Raw genomic sequence first — 15,789 nt, forward strand, 5'->3', positions numbered from 1 at the left:
GTCACTAATTATGTCAAGCATAATTTCGTGCGAAAGAGATAATATTTCAAATTAAGGTTCCCTTTTTCTTTACTGTTTCTAATTTTGTTTTTACTTTCTTGTTTAAGAAAAACAATATTATAGATTGTATGGTGCAAATGTTTATTCTTTAGAAATCCTTTCTTCTTAAAGAATTAATCATGACGAACAGTTTCTTAGATTTAAGTATTTTTAGATGTATACACTCCAGTATATTACATTGAATACTAAAAATGCTACTACGTAGATTACGAGTGAATACTGATCAACAATATTTCTGGTCTTCTTTGTAGAACACTCTTCTGTTTGTGTTGCAGAGTCTTTCACTATTTTCTCTCCGGTGTTTGCTTTCAAAACAGAGATCTTCATTTGTGTAAAGTCTTCTCTCTCAGTGAAAATTGTCTTAGTCAAAGGCCTCACTTTTGTTGCTGCTACCTGAAAGAAACAAAACCGACAAAAGTGCAATAAATACACATTTTTAACCAACAAGTTGTTTGAAAAGAAATTGTTTATCAAATAGACCTACATTTGATATCGGATCCTTAAAAAAAAAGTCATATTTATGGCTCAGTCAGTGCTTAAAGTGAGTCGGTATGAACCGGTTATGCATTCGAAAGTTAGAAAATCGGCCGGTATGGCATACCGGTAAAAATAACTTATTTAAATTGTAAAATGCATGTAGAAAAAAAAAAAACAGATTTTACACAGAAATAAGTACAACATTAGCATTGAGTCAACAGATACGTTTGTACTGTGAAAGATTTTGTTGCTGCTGCTTCGAAAGAAATAACAGTTCCATATCACCCTATTCAATGGCAGAATTTGTGTTTTTTATTTTTCCAACATTTGTGCGAGCAATTCCAATCCCCCCCCTCAAAAAAAATTCTAATTAACGTATTGCCCGCCTAAAATGTTTAACCTGAATCCGACCCTGGCACTGACAGGACTATTTTTTTTAAAATTCAAAATTATTCTTTTTACATTGCCTGGACTTTTGAGTTTACAATTATAAGAAAATCAGTGTTAACCACGAGACGATACGAGACTCGAAGAAGCTTTTGAAAATGGACATGAGATGGGAAAGAATCATTAAAGTGCAGATACTAGAAACGAAACGAGAGTGCCTACAAAGCCTTGAAAACGAGACAAAAAATCATATGAGCATGTAGGAGGTTTACGTGTTTTGTTTTAATCCACTTAAAGACCGCGTTGCATCACTATGTTATTGTAAACGCATGTTTAAGTAAACGCACCATCCGTGTTCTTCCACATTTAGATCGTCGATATGCTCAAGCAAAATCTTAGGAAAGCAAAATCATTTTATTTTATTTTATATCTATTAGGCTGATGATAGTTGGGAGTAAAACATTTACTATATTAGTCCTCCCCCTCTCTCTCTTTCTATAGATTTTTCACGTCAAAAAAGAAAAAAAGTGCTAAAATGTCAGGAGTAGAGATGCTCTTTAGGGTTCTGCTCTAAGTGATCATATTTGTTTCATACCGTCACCTCACCTGATGTCACTTTAAGCACTGGGCTCAGTTAAAATTTATGCTGTAATGAAGGATTAATGAGTTTGTTACATCATAGTCTTAATAACTAACACTTTACTTATTTTCTCCCATCCCATTAATGATACATATGTATATAGTTATCTATAATACAATGAATGAATTTCGCAGAAGTTCTTTAAAAAATATGATAAACAACAGCGCTTTTTGCTCTTTGACAGAAGGTTTAGATAGAAAATATATAATGCAATGAAGTATGTGTAATGCTTACAAGGCTAGGTCTATAGAGTGAGTGAACTGGAAATTTCGATGGTAGTGTTGAAGAAGATTCGGTTCAAGTGTGAAAAAAAATCGGACAATTATCAGGACTAGTACATGAATCAGCATGTAAAGATTAGAATAGAGGCAGAAATAAGAGAGGAAAGTATAATTTAAAAAAAAATCCTACATGAAAGTTGTCTTTCATCAACATTGTCAAATATTTATTTAGAAGAAATAGCAAAAGGGGGTATCTACGCTTACAAAAATAGAAAAAAAATATTATTTTAAGAAAGAAATATCAAAATCACTCTACAAGTGATACAACCAAATTTTAATATTTTATTTATTTTGTAGTCTCTTATTGACTAGATGCAAAGCCATTCTCTGCCAGAGAACAGTAATTCGAGCGGTTTACTGACTGACTAGAAAACAGGCAAGCTAAATATGTGTTTATGTTTCTTGTAAGGATAACTTTTATGGAGTACCTATCCACTAACTCTCACGTAGACATTTGCTATAAAATGTGGTGTCATGTAATAAGATCTTTAATCTGGATTCTCCTACACGTAGTTATACATTTTATATCGAATGGAGAGATTAGTACTTGTGTTTTCACTTTTTCTATGACCCTGAATTACGGAGACTTGTTATTAGTTCCCATCATATTTAGTTTCTGGACTTGGTACGCCTCAGTAAAAAGATTTTTTATATTTAGTCCCAATTTTAAAACAACTGATTGAGCTGAGTGTAAAAGTTTTAAACTACAGTATTGTAAATTTGTGGTACAGTTACAATGTTTTATTGACCAGAAGGATTACCAAGTTTCAGTCCAAAGAACTTCAGTTATGTGTCAAACAACTTATGTATGTTAATAACGTTTATTTTACCCACATGATTGTCATGTTAAAACTTAATCTTGTGCTTAGGCTTCAGCTTTGGGATAATGATCTCCCTTGTAATTAAATATTATTACCACGTGTAATTAAATATTACACACTCTGGGTTTTATCATCAGTGTTCGCACTTTTCCTGAAGATCATACGTAAAACTTAAATCTACGTTTTATAAATACTGTATGCAAGACACCATACAGTACAGTAAGGTACTAATCTGAAATTAATCAGGTTTTGCTGTCTTTTTACTTACTTTTAGAATGTATATTTCTATTATCCTCAAAAAACCATATTAATGAACATAACCACATGTTCTACATGGTACGTGAACTAGGACTTACTTTAATACTAAAATCACTGATTAAAATTTTCCGGTATTTAAAATATTCTTTTTCTTCTTCCTTCCTTCTTTTAGTTTTCGTACTGATGTCATGTTTGTTATTAATATAAACACCTCAGAATTATTTGAATTGTGTAAAATGAGCTACCGCGTAATAATATTTTACGGAAATTTTTTAATCGAAAATTTTCAGATAGGGACAAAATTTTAATTCTTTTAGACATTCGAGCATATGATTTGTTAGAAAAGTACGCCACAAGATTCTTTGACATAAGTAACGTGACCTCGAAAAAATATGTACGGAGTCCCCTATTTTCCCCAAAAAAAAATTACAATGGGTAAAGATAGGCACGAGGAACGGCGTGGCATCATGCCGCTACCTACGGTTCCTCCACCTTTTCAGACTCACTTTTACCCCTGTATATATATCTGTTAGTAGGTTATAATCTATAAATGTATTATCTACCCAGATTGGCTATAATAGTGAAACCCGTACACAGCAACATATATATATAAAACCTTTAATTTTAACTTCCAATTTTTAATATACAGCAATAGTAATAATAATACTACGCAGTTTACAGTAACATTTTCAAATGGGATAGAAGCCAGATTTTACAAGAGAAAGGACTAGAACCAGATGTAGAGAAGAGAACTGGAAACTACAGTCACGAAGATTCTTCGAATTCGAAAAAATGGCACATGTCGACGAAACAATAGTCAGAATTGATTAAAAAATTGGACATATTAGGTAAGCTTCCTTCATTGTATTTGAATGCTCCCCACTCTAGTTTCGGAACTACGGATAACTTAAATAAAAATAAAATATAACCAAAGCAAACACTTGTTGTTACTAATCCTTGTTACAGTTTCTACAATATGTCGTTGCCTTTATCATATTATTCATCGACAATATATCATTTCCATTATCACATTATTCATCAACAATATATCCTTGCCTTTATCACATTATTCATCGACAACATATCATTGCATTTATCCATTATACATCAAGAATGTTTCATTACTTTTATCATGTTATTCATCGACAATATATTATTTATTGCCTTTATCACATTATTCATCGACAATATATCATTGTCTTTATCACATTATTCATCGACAACATATCATTGCATTTATCCATTATACATCAACAATGTTTCATTGCTTTTATCATATTATTCATCGACAATATATTATTGCCTTTATCACATTATTCATCGACAATATATCATTTCCATTATCACATTATTCATCGACAATATATCATTGGCTTTATCCCAAAGGCAATAGTATATTGTCGAAATTGTAACATAGATTAGTAATAATAAGTGTTTGCTTTGATCATACTTTATTTTTATTTAAGTTCTTTATAGAAATTGCAATATTACCCAATTGCGAACTTTAACTTATTAATCTTGTAAATAGCTTTGAAGAACAGTTTCTTCTTATTTTTATTTCTGTGACTCTCTTCTGATATTCATTCTTGATTTCTGTCACTCTGTGAACAAGTCATACTTTGGCGAACAATGGTTAAAGAACATCTACTAAGCAAAGGATTGATAGCTTCAGATTACGACTCCACATTTGCACGAAAAATATAAATTAATACATTAAAATATAATTATATCAAAATATACGTTAGAAATACACCCCCCCACACACAAATATATATATATATATATATATATATATATATATATATATATATATATATATATATATATATATATATATATATAATACTATTTTTCAATACTTAAGATTTAATTTCAAAGTGATATAGAAGTATCTAATTTAATATTACACTAAAATTTATATTTATTTGAATTAACTATAAATATCAAATACATACCTGTAAGCGACCAAAAATTGAAATTGTAAAGCAGTTTTGTGAGCAATATGCAATAACAAACTCTACTAAACTGAGGAATACAAACACCTGAAATACAAATAAAATAAATTAATAAAACTTTAAAATTTTTTTCGAGAACAGCTTGAATTTTATTTTAAATAAATACTTTCAAGATGAGCTCCAACGTAATGTTTACGAAATTCCATGTCGTCATCATGAAGAAATAGATTGACGGAACTTAGACAAAGAATTTACATGTTTTAAAGGACGTCTATTTGGTTTCATGTGGAAGCAATTACTTAGAACATTGACAAAAGTTGCAAGTAATTTTATTTATTTATTTACTGAGTTTAACGTCCCAGGATTATGTACCGAGGTTAAAGGTACATGATGATGATGATGGTGATGAGGACGTAGATGATAATGGCGGAATGACGAAAATGTGAGTAAACGGGAGAACGCCGAGCACACGATGTTTGTCCCCCACAAAGCTCACGTGCTGGCTGGTATCGAACCAAAGACCTCACGGACCAGAGATGAGCGCTCTACCATTGAGCCATTGCGGTCCTAAAAGTAGCAAATAAAAAATAATACAAAAAGTTTATAAGTGTATTATTACTAAACATCTAGAGGTCTATAACATTCGTTTTTTCGTTTTAAGAATGACACTCGAAAGACACTTTCTGGGTCAGATTTCAGTTTCAACATTAGAAACGTGACTATTTTTGTAGTCCGATTGGTATAGAAGTTATAATCACAGTAAATGGTTCTATCCCTCATAATACGCAAGGGAAATAGTGGCCTGTTCTGCTGCAGAAAGGCACGTACAGATGCACTACATATGTATGTCACCTTCATGGTAAATTTGTGCTACGTACAATAAAATCATTAAGAGTTATGATGGTATAGATATATTCCATTGTTCTGAAAAATCATTCAAAAAACTAATATTGAATGTTTTGTAAAAACAAAAACAAAAAAAAAAGTTTTAACTAAAACGTATTATTTTAATTTAATATTCTATATTCAAGAATCAGCATCATTATAATTTAATTTTTGTATTTTAAGTTTTACGTTATAATCTAACACTGTGTATTCAAGCTTCCTAAGTAGACACTGTAATTGGGTAGCAATGCCTGATGTGTTGATAAATAAATAAATAAATAAAATCCTGTTTAAATATAAACAACATGAATAGAAGACAAACTTGTATATCACTTTTACTCTTACAAAGATACCCATATTGACTAAATCTCCTTTTCAAACCATCAATCCGATATCACGCCCTCTGGACCTCACATTCACAACACTCATTCGGCACCACGCTCGTAACACTCTTTTAATCTAACACTCGTATCATTTCGACATAATGCTCAGTTTACTTCAAGCTTCCAATATAGTTTCAACATTACGCTCACTTAATCTCACGCTTCGAACATTATTTCGACATCACGGACATTTCGTGAGATTGAGACCAAGTGAGCGCCAGTTTCAAGATCGTCAACGTCAACCTAATGAGTTTGGGTATTTTTTTTTTTAAATTTCATCACAAATATTCAAAGAACTAATCTCTAACGTGATTAATTGTTAATTGAATGTTTTCACAATTATAAATATTGTCTTCGTTCATGAAATAGACTATTTTCATGAACAAGATGCAATTTAGCTGAGTCTTGAATTAAAAAAAAAAGATATAGAAGCAATTTTGGGGAAAGATATAGAAAGAACTAAATGTACGAGAAAGCGATCCAGCTAGATCCTGAGTTTGGAAAACAGATTTAGGAAAAACTATTAAGGAAATCTGACTTAAGATACCGAGTACTTTCAAAATAGTATAATTTTATCGTGTTACGTTTCTAGTATTTTATGAGCAGCAAACCGTCAATTAGTTTATCTTGACCGTACTAACTTAATGTTTCAGCTATATACACAATGAGCTTTTAAATTTCTTTGGTACTTGTAATATGCTAGTCATTATTATACGTTTACCGCATGATCCTTAGCGTTTATGCTTCCAGAAGTAAGAAAAATTAGTAACTCATTAATATACTAACCATGCAAGAGAACATCCATATATCAACAGCTTTCAAGTACGAAACTGGTGGAAGTGATCCTTGTAGAGATACAAACTGGGTGCATAAGGTGAGCAGCGTAGTAATACCTAACGCTACTCTGCCTGGAACCATGTTAGTGTCGATCCAAAATCCCATCCATGCAATGAAAACAAGGAGAATGGATGGAAAGAAAACCTGCCATAAATAGTAATTCCACCTTCTCTTCAGTACTACTGTGAAACCAATACAAGCATAGGTATCTAAAACGAAACGTAAAAGAAATATCAGAAAGTAATATTTTACTATGATATTGAATGTTCAATAATACTACTATTTTTAATTGTATTTTTGTTACACTTGCATTACTTAAAATTAAAAAAAAGTTATACAAAGACTTGTTTTAATATTTTCATGAAAACAAAGAATTTGATAAAGTTCGCCTCTACGCAGTTAACATATGGCGCTTTGAATTTTCACATCTTGTACAAGAGCATCCGGTATGCAATTTGTTGACAATATTTTCTAAACTCTATATATAGTTATATAAATATTGGAAACACATGTAGTTTGTGTAGAATATTAATATTATTTCGCACCTATATCCTTAAAACTATACATAATTGAACCGCATTATTTACATACATATGTGTAATTGCTAAATATATTTAGCACAACATATTTCCGATTATTCTTCCTCAATCATAATTATTTGATTGCAAGATATTGCATACCGGTACAGCATTAAAAAAACACACATTTCTACAACTATCTCTTGTTTTCTCAGTTAACAATTTGGAATATTTATGTTCAGTTCTGCAGCTTAAAATATGAAACAGATATCCTCTTCCATTTTCGTTGTCGGAACTACATGAGGAATGGTACGACATTCTTCTGGAAACCATTCACGATTTAATAGTCTTTATTCTACGACAAATCAGAAGTGTTCTGCAGGCTAATGGTGGTGCCACGACGTATTAGTCAGGTAAGCTACACTATTTCCATGCTGTACTTAGGAACAAGTTTATCGTAATATTTTCCATGTGCTTTGCTTTGCTTTGTTTATACTTGAACACAAAAAAATTGCTGAGCAAAACAATATATTCGCATAAAAAACTACATACGTGTTACAGTTTCGCCAATTAACACTTTGGCTTCATAGGACACTATCCACTTGATAGTGTCTGATGAAGTTAAAGTGTTAGTTGGCGAAAGTGTAACACGTATGTAATTTTTATGTGAATATATTGTTTTGCTCAGCAAAATAGGTTGTTTATGTTCAAGTTTATCTTGAGCAAATAAGTGCTTTGACTTTCCTAACATTCTATTTTCAAACTTAAGTAATAGATTCAATATATTATTCGCTCTATTTACAATCAATTCCTTTGATTTGAAAGATGTAACTAAGTATCGTATCAGTTAAATGAAGGTAATTTAATTTCATGTAAGCCACTTTTAGGAAGAAACAATTACTCTACAAGCATCCTAGTCTTTGAAATATATATACCTAAGCTTTTCTGCCTGTTACTAGAAAATAAACTATACATTAATAAATATTATCTTCCGAAAACAGAAATTGGAATCGTATTAACTTTGTAATGTTCCATACTATTACTAAAGTTTATTAGAAAAATTAATTAAATTTGGAACTCTAATAGGAAATGTCGTACCTTGAAAATGTCCTAAGGACCATGGCACCAGGGAGCAATTGAGTCGTAAGATATCCGAAACATCAAACTGTGGTAGAGAGGGCATTTTCTCATCAAACTTCACTTCGAATAATTCAAGTAGTATTTCGCTCTCAGGTCGATCTGAAAATGGTTAAATCACCCATTAAATATGCAAAAATAATCTTTCAAAGTATAAAATGACTACAAAATTTTAGTAGTTAACTGGTAAAACTTTTTTTTTTTTTTTTTTTTTTTTTTACGCTCTTCAGAGTAGAAAAGAATTATAATAGTATATAGGTATTTAATTTAACTTTCCTTAAATTGTAACCTTTGTTTCATACTAGAAACTATCTTCCCTTCTTCATGTTCCGTTTCATATACATAAACAAGCGTAATCGCCAAAAATAATTATAAAAAAGTAGACTTTCTACATACATATGCCTTTTCTGTGGATTAAGTATGGTTTAACCATATAATCTAGTTTTAATGGTTTTCCTAGAATTTTCTGTTATTAGAGAAATCATCAGTAAGAATGAATAGCCCATATCGAATATTAAATTGACACGTTTCATATCAACTTAACAACAATAGTTAGAACTAAAAATGTTATATAGTTGGTAAAACCTAATTGTTTGCCACTCGAAGAACATTTCACGATATGTCTTCAAGGATATCAATAAATATTTACGGTTTGGATATCACTAGTTTGGATAATTCCAAAATCTTGTACGATTGAAAATCGTAAAGTATTACAGTAGTGGCTATTCTATTAGACTTCGCTAAAATATTCGGGAATATCGTTTATAATTGCTTGTAAGCTAATGTTATTCCAGTGCTATGAATTGTTCAACACGGCTCCGTTAACAATAGATCAACAAATTTTGCAATCGCAACGGACTTCATAGCAAATCAGTTAAAAGTGGACAGATACAAGTTATCTATTCTGACCTCTAGAAAGTGTTTGATTTGATTGAATAAAACGTGTTGATGCATAAAGTAATTAACTCTATGTTTTAAGAAATCTATGGATAAAAAGAAAGAAAAAAATATTCTCCACTGAATTCTATCTTGTGTCAAACTAATCTACTGGATTGCTCTTATCCATAATCCTGCTTCATATTATCCTCCCATTTTATTCTTTGTTTCCCCAAAGGTCTCTTTCTCTCACTCTTCGCGATTAGGGCTGTGTACTTCTTTGTACAGAAGGGAAGATATGTATATTTTCATGAAAGCAGGAAAGAAAAAATTAACATCCAACCATGCTCAGAAGGTACATTGGCACGTGTCAAATCAGTTTCTTTGCTCTGCAATGTTTTGTCTTCAGGCGCACTACTGGCGATCGACTAGATAAGCGTCAAGAAAGAAAGAAAGAAAAAGATATGCTTATTTCATGGAGATATGTTTATTTCTTGGCATTAAGTGTTTGAAAACCAAAACTGTTCTGAATATCCATTTTCTAATTTCCATAATAAGATTAAAGTGAAATGTTAATTATTATATATAGGAAGAAAGAAATAAAAATATATTTCAAACAGATAACAAAATAAAATATTCTACTTAACTACGCCTTGGCCTTGCATGTTTCAAAATTGTTCAGAATGTTTTTCCTAATTCCAATAGACAAATGATGGAATAAAAAGAATTGTTAATTCCCATAGAAAAATAAAAAATATAATTACACTTATTAAACAAAAAGAACAAGATAAAATATTTCAGTCTGCCTTGGCAATTCCAAATGCTTCTGCTCGTGAACACTTCATTTATTCAAACTAATATTAATCTTGAACAAAACACTTTTCAATAAACATAAAAATCTTATAATTTTAAACCTAATAGCGTGTCCACGAACCACGATTATCTATCACCGCATTGATTCGAGGAGGCATGGAATCAATTAGTGACGAAGGAAGAAAGGAATGGGAAAGGAAGGAAGTGGACTGGGTCCTGTATGTTAGGTGCCATACCGGCATTTGCCTGGTATGAATGAGGGAAACCGAAGAGAAATCTCACTCAGAATGGCTGGACTGAAAAAGCTGTTACACCTTTTCGACCAAGTGTGCCCGTACACATAGTGAATGAAACATCTTATTTCTCAACACTTTCAACCAACAATTTTGTTGGAGCGTTTTATATGAGATCTTATCCTTGATTATTTAATGGAAGACGAAAATGTCTGGGTCATTGTCCATCTGAAAATAAAATTTTTCGTTTGGAGTGGGCAGCATAATATTTAATCCTGTTACCTAAGGGTCTTTCTTATTCCTGTTACCTAAGGGTCTTCTTCCTGTTACCTAATATTTTTTTTTTTTACTACTTCCTTCAAGACTAAGCACGATTTTTCCTTAAACTCCTAATCTCACAGAAAAATAATGAAACCTGTTGACTTAAACGCTTGAAACAATATTGGTGAAAATTTCACGAGCAGCAATTATGAAATAGATGATTAGGATATTTAAAACACAATCTATATGATAGTAGAGATGCTACAACTATATGATCTTTTAATTGAAATGTATGACGATTAAACGAAACGCTATAATACTGAAAACTGATATACATGCTATTTACTCATATGTGTCTGATTGTGTGCAGAAAGTAGTGTTGCTGAGGAAACGACACAAGACGACATCGTCCAATAGAAATAATTAAACCTTTTTGAAAACGAAATTGAATCTCCATCATACTTCACGAGATGAGAGAGACCCCCGTCGTGAACAACACTAGAAAAACCGCGAAGTTCACGTAGTTGTTGATAATGGTATGTATGCGTTTCGAATATAAATAACCCTCATAACTATACTGATGTAATCGCAGTTCTCATTCTTGATATCTGAGCATTTGAGATTAAGAAATAAGCGCGTATACCTTGTTCTGAGAGATCATATGTTTAACCCTGTAGCTGTAAGAGGTTTTAAAAACAAAGACAGTTAAACAAAAATGCACTGTTTCTGGGTATAACTGGGTAATATTTACTGTTGTCTGGGTTTAACAAACGATTTTGCGAACTCAAAATATTTTAGCAACCGGTTCTAGCGAACCGGCTGAATAGCACCACCGGACCGCGGGGAATTCCCTCGTAATAGTTAGAGTGCTCATCTTCAGCACGGGAGACTCGGGATCGATTCCTGGTGGGAGCTTATGTGGTTCAGATTCCACGTTAAGATATAGGTCTACGTCTTAAATTGCCTCGGCGTTGAACAGAATATTAAACTCCAAATCAATCCACCACCCAACCAATCAACGTCGCAATCGGGAGCGCCATTTCGTTATAATTACAGTATAGTAGCTCAATGATAGAGCGCTAACTTTTGGTTTCACGGCTCGATTCCAGGCTATACTATGTAAGTTTGTGTTGAACAGTATTGTGTCCATTTGTTTCTAAGAGTTCTTTATTGCGTTCCCTTCATTCCGCAGTTCCTTTCATTAATCATTTCGTTCACTCATCATCTGCCTTCTTTAGCCTACAGGACATAATCGTGTGATGTTAAAATTCCCATTTCATTTCATAGTATTAAACCAATAATACAATCTTGAATTTCCGAAATCACTTTTCATTGTTCACTCCTCAATTACCTGTGAGTAGATTATGAGTATTTAGATATATAAATTAATTATAATAGGTAATCTGGCACTTGTAAACTACTATGTATGAATTATTTGTTTTCCTCAAAAACAAATTCAAGTATTGTTTTTCTTCTCTGTCTAAAAGCACTAAGCTTAGTATCGAAAAGAATATTGCTTTACAGCAGACACTGGATTTGTTTGGAAGAGCTGCTTACAGACCTCACGTGAAAGCAGCAAGTCTCTCGGAGAAGTTAACTCACGTGAACAGGGTTGGGAATATTTTCTCCTCTTGCCCGGCTGACTTATTTCTTTCGTGACTGTACATAGTATCATTGCAAGGATTCAAGTGATCGTATTCTCGCTTTTGTTTATGGGATTGGGAATAGCTAACATGCTCTGAGATTTTTCTTTCTGAACTTTTTTTGTTATATGTTGCTATTATTGCTAATTTAAACTTTTTTTTAATGTCTTACGATTATGCACCGAGGCTAACAGGGGGCTGATTATGAGATGGCTAATAATAGTGGAATGATGAAGGTACGAGAAAATCTGAGAATTCCGAGAAAACAAGCACGTAGTTTATGTTGTCCACCAGAAAGCCCACTTGGTGGGTTATTTTGTTATTCTATATTTTATATTTTATTATTTTTTTAATTCTTTTCACGTCATTTGTTTTAATTTTTAGCTTTTTTTGAATCTATTATTTTGCCTTGAAAAATTACTTTTTTAATGAGATTTATTTTTAATTTTTAATGTACAGAGGGTGACAGTTTTTGGCCTTAGTATGACGGGAAGAAATAGCCTCACTACCGACATTGTCATTAAACAATGGTAATTAATCAATCAATCAACTTTAATTTTTTCAAGATAAGTTGCGACAAAGAAAGATTTTATACAAAATAATACTATCAGACATTATAACCCATTAAACTATTTATATTCCTTTCTTAACCAGAAATAACTTGACAACAATGAATTGATGTCTGAAGTACTGAAATTGCACGAAGTTATAAACCATCACAACACTGTATTAGCATTCACTTACAATAGTTGATCATGAATGAATCACGTCTAGCCGTTTAATTCTTCATTTGGCTACGTGACGGTTTGTTATGGTATATTTAACTGTAATTCTACACTGATCACCAATTGAATTAGAGACACCTACCTAATCCGTGTAGCCAGTGGCGTAACAATGGTCTTTGGAGCCCCTAGGGAAAATCTCTAGTGGCGTCCCCCACACCCGTCGAATAGGTCCCATGTATGATCATCTATAACTGATACGTACACGCAGAAACGGCCATAAACCGAAAATTATCAGTGAGAGGGTATTGATTTTTCTGTGCCCTGGTCATTAGAAATAGATCGATGTAAAATTCGGACTTTTTTTGCAGTGGTAGTGTAAATAAACAGTAATGTATCAACTAGTATTGCCAAAAGGATTTGAAACAAATATATAGAGTATGTTACGATTTTGCATAACTATAAAATAAATAATAAACGTTGTGAAACCGCTTATAAGCATGTTTGTATTTTCAGTTTTTCTTAATCGACAAATTTTATACAAAGTCAGAAATGTTTCTTTCTGGCTTTTGCTTCTGCAAATTCTTTTATCAGGTCAGATATGTCCAATTCGTGAGCTCTTTCTCGCTCAATACTCAGCATGGCCACGCTCCAAAGGCGTTCTCGGGTCATACTATTTCTGAGATACGTCTTAATTAATTTTAACTTAGAGAATGATCGCTCAGCAGTTGCAACTGTAACAGGAAGAGTTACATACAAACAAACCGCAGTCACCCGATTTGGAAATGCTGAGCTGAGGTCGGATTCGGTAATGAAATGAAGAATCTCTTCGTGAATTGAAAGATTTGAAAGCCTGTCTTGAAAAGTGACTCTCAAAGTCAATACTTCTCGTGGAAAGTCACTGGATAAATCGTCTGCATACAGAAGCGCAAAGCCATAAGACTGCTTGGTGACCTCTTCTTCAGGAGTGGTTCATAACATTGACGGGCATAAGATTGAAAATATTTCACCAAGTTCCCACATTCCTTCGAAGGGTACTCTTATGGTTTACCATTACACAGTCAAGGATAAGCAATAGCACTTTGATCTCGAATTCTTTAACAGGATCAGTAGATCGCGTATCTTGTGCCAATTCATCAAATAATATTTTCTGTACTGGCTTCCTTCTTTCTTCTAACTTATCTGAAACACCAAATTTGCGCGCACAAGCGCTAAGTTCCTCGAATACTTGAGACACGTTCTTTCTAAGATCATGCACCATTGTACAGCATTTTTTTTTTTTCAGTTCTCCTTGACACTCTGACAAGCACATACTAGGGTTCTGCAGCTTTTTTGACACAACATTAACTTCTTAAAACTTTTTTCCACAACACAATCATTACCGCAGAATTGAACCTTTTCATTTTTCATTTATAACGAGTTGCTTATGTCCGTTCTTTTTCCTTTCCAGTAAGGCACATGACATTAAGACATATTATAACGTCTGCATATCTCTTTCTTAGTGCGAACACGGCATTATGACTTGAATCCCAGCATGTTTGAGAGAGTTTCTTCAGTTTCGTTTCATTTTCCGGAGATTTATCCTTGGAAATACAATCTTGTAAAGCCTTCCAGCGTTTCCCGCTGCTACCAAACAAGTTACATATATCTTGTAGAGTGGCAAAGAAATTAACAGCTTCTGTGTTAACTTTTGCAGCATCCGATAACACGAGGTTCAGGTTATGTGCTGCGTAGTGAACATATATGTCATTCTTGGCATGTTTTTTAGTCCGCGTTTGCAAGCGAGAAATACAACCACTGATTACTGCTACTCCATCGTAACCTTGCCCCCTGCACTTCTTAATGTCAATCTCATTGTCTAATAGGACTTTTAGTATTAAATCTTTATAATTTTCTGCACAGTGTTCGTTCATATCGTAAAATCCAAGGAAGCTTTCTACAATTTCGAACTGTGAGAAATGATCACTATATTTAGAAGATAACATAACGAATGATGATACTTGCATGCTCGATTTTTGTAATGTCTTGCGTTGAATCCAGGATAATGCTGAATGAAAAAGGAGCTCTTGAATCTCATTTCAGATGTATTCCTTAGTTTTGTTTGCAGTGAGATCGATTATTTCATTCTGAATTTGTGGGCTTAAATATTTGATCTTCTTCCCGTCGTTTTCTAAAAGTCTATTCAAACCTTCATCAAATTCTGCAGTAAAAATAATAGTTTGAAGGAAATTACCTGAGTTGAAGCATTTTTTCGTAGATTTTCGAGTTTAGGAAGTGCCAAAATACCGCAAGACAGGGAAATGATAACACGAAACACTCGCTTTAATACTTTCTGCCAATAATTAATGCTCACTTGTGTTTCCAAATCGAGTTTTCTTACCAATGTTTGCCTTTTGACCCATGCAGATTTCTCCATTACTGATTGAATATGGCTTTCTGAGCTTTCATGCCTTGCTATTTTATTTGACAAGTTCTTCCATTTATTTATGCCATTAAGGCATTCTTCTCAGAAATTTCGTCCCCGCCTATCTGCAAACAGCCAGCACGGCTCACAGCAGACCACATCCAACTTGGGAGAATAACATAACCATAGTCTTTCTAG

The 15,789-nt window shown here is 32.8% G+C and overlaps 1 protein-coding gene across 1 annotated transcript in view; it reads right to left on the reverse strand.

Moving 5' to 3' along the window:
- Positions 1-209: 209 nt before the first annotated feature.
- The window catches only part of LOC145681598 (glycine receptor subunit alpha-2-like), a 102,063-nt gene continuing 86,483 nt past the window's right edge, over positions 210-15,789 (reverse strand). Inside the window, exons 7-10 of the mRNA XM_081753223.1 lie at positions 8,601-8,741; positions 6,934-7,193; positions 4,880-4,966; positions 210-453 (exon numbers count right to left, since the gene is read on the reverse strand). Coding sequence (XP_081609349.1) covers positions 211-453; positions 4,880-4,966; positions 6,934-7,193; positions 8,601-8,741 — 731 coding nt within the window. The 3' untranslated portion in view covers position 210. The remainder of the gene's footprint in view (positions 454-4,879; positions 4,967-6,933; positions 7,194-8,600; positions 8,742-15,789) is intronic.

Source organism: Thermobia domestica, chromosome 3 (assembly GCF_964235325.1).
Source record: "Thermobia domestica chromosome 3, izTheDome1.hap1.1, whole genome shotgun sequence".
In the NCBI taxonomy this organism is placed as follows: domain Eukaryota; kingdom Metazoa; phylum Arthropoda; class Insecta; order Zygentoma; family Lepismatidae; genus Thermobia; species Thermobia domestica.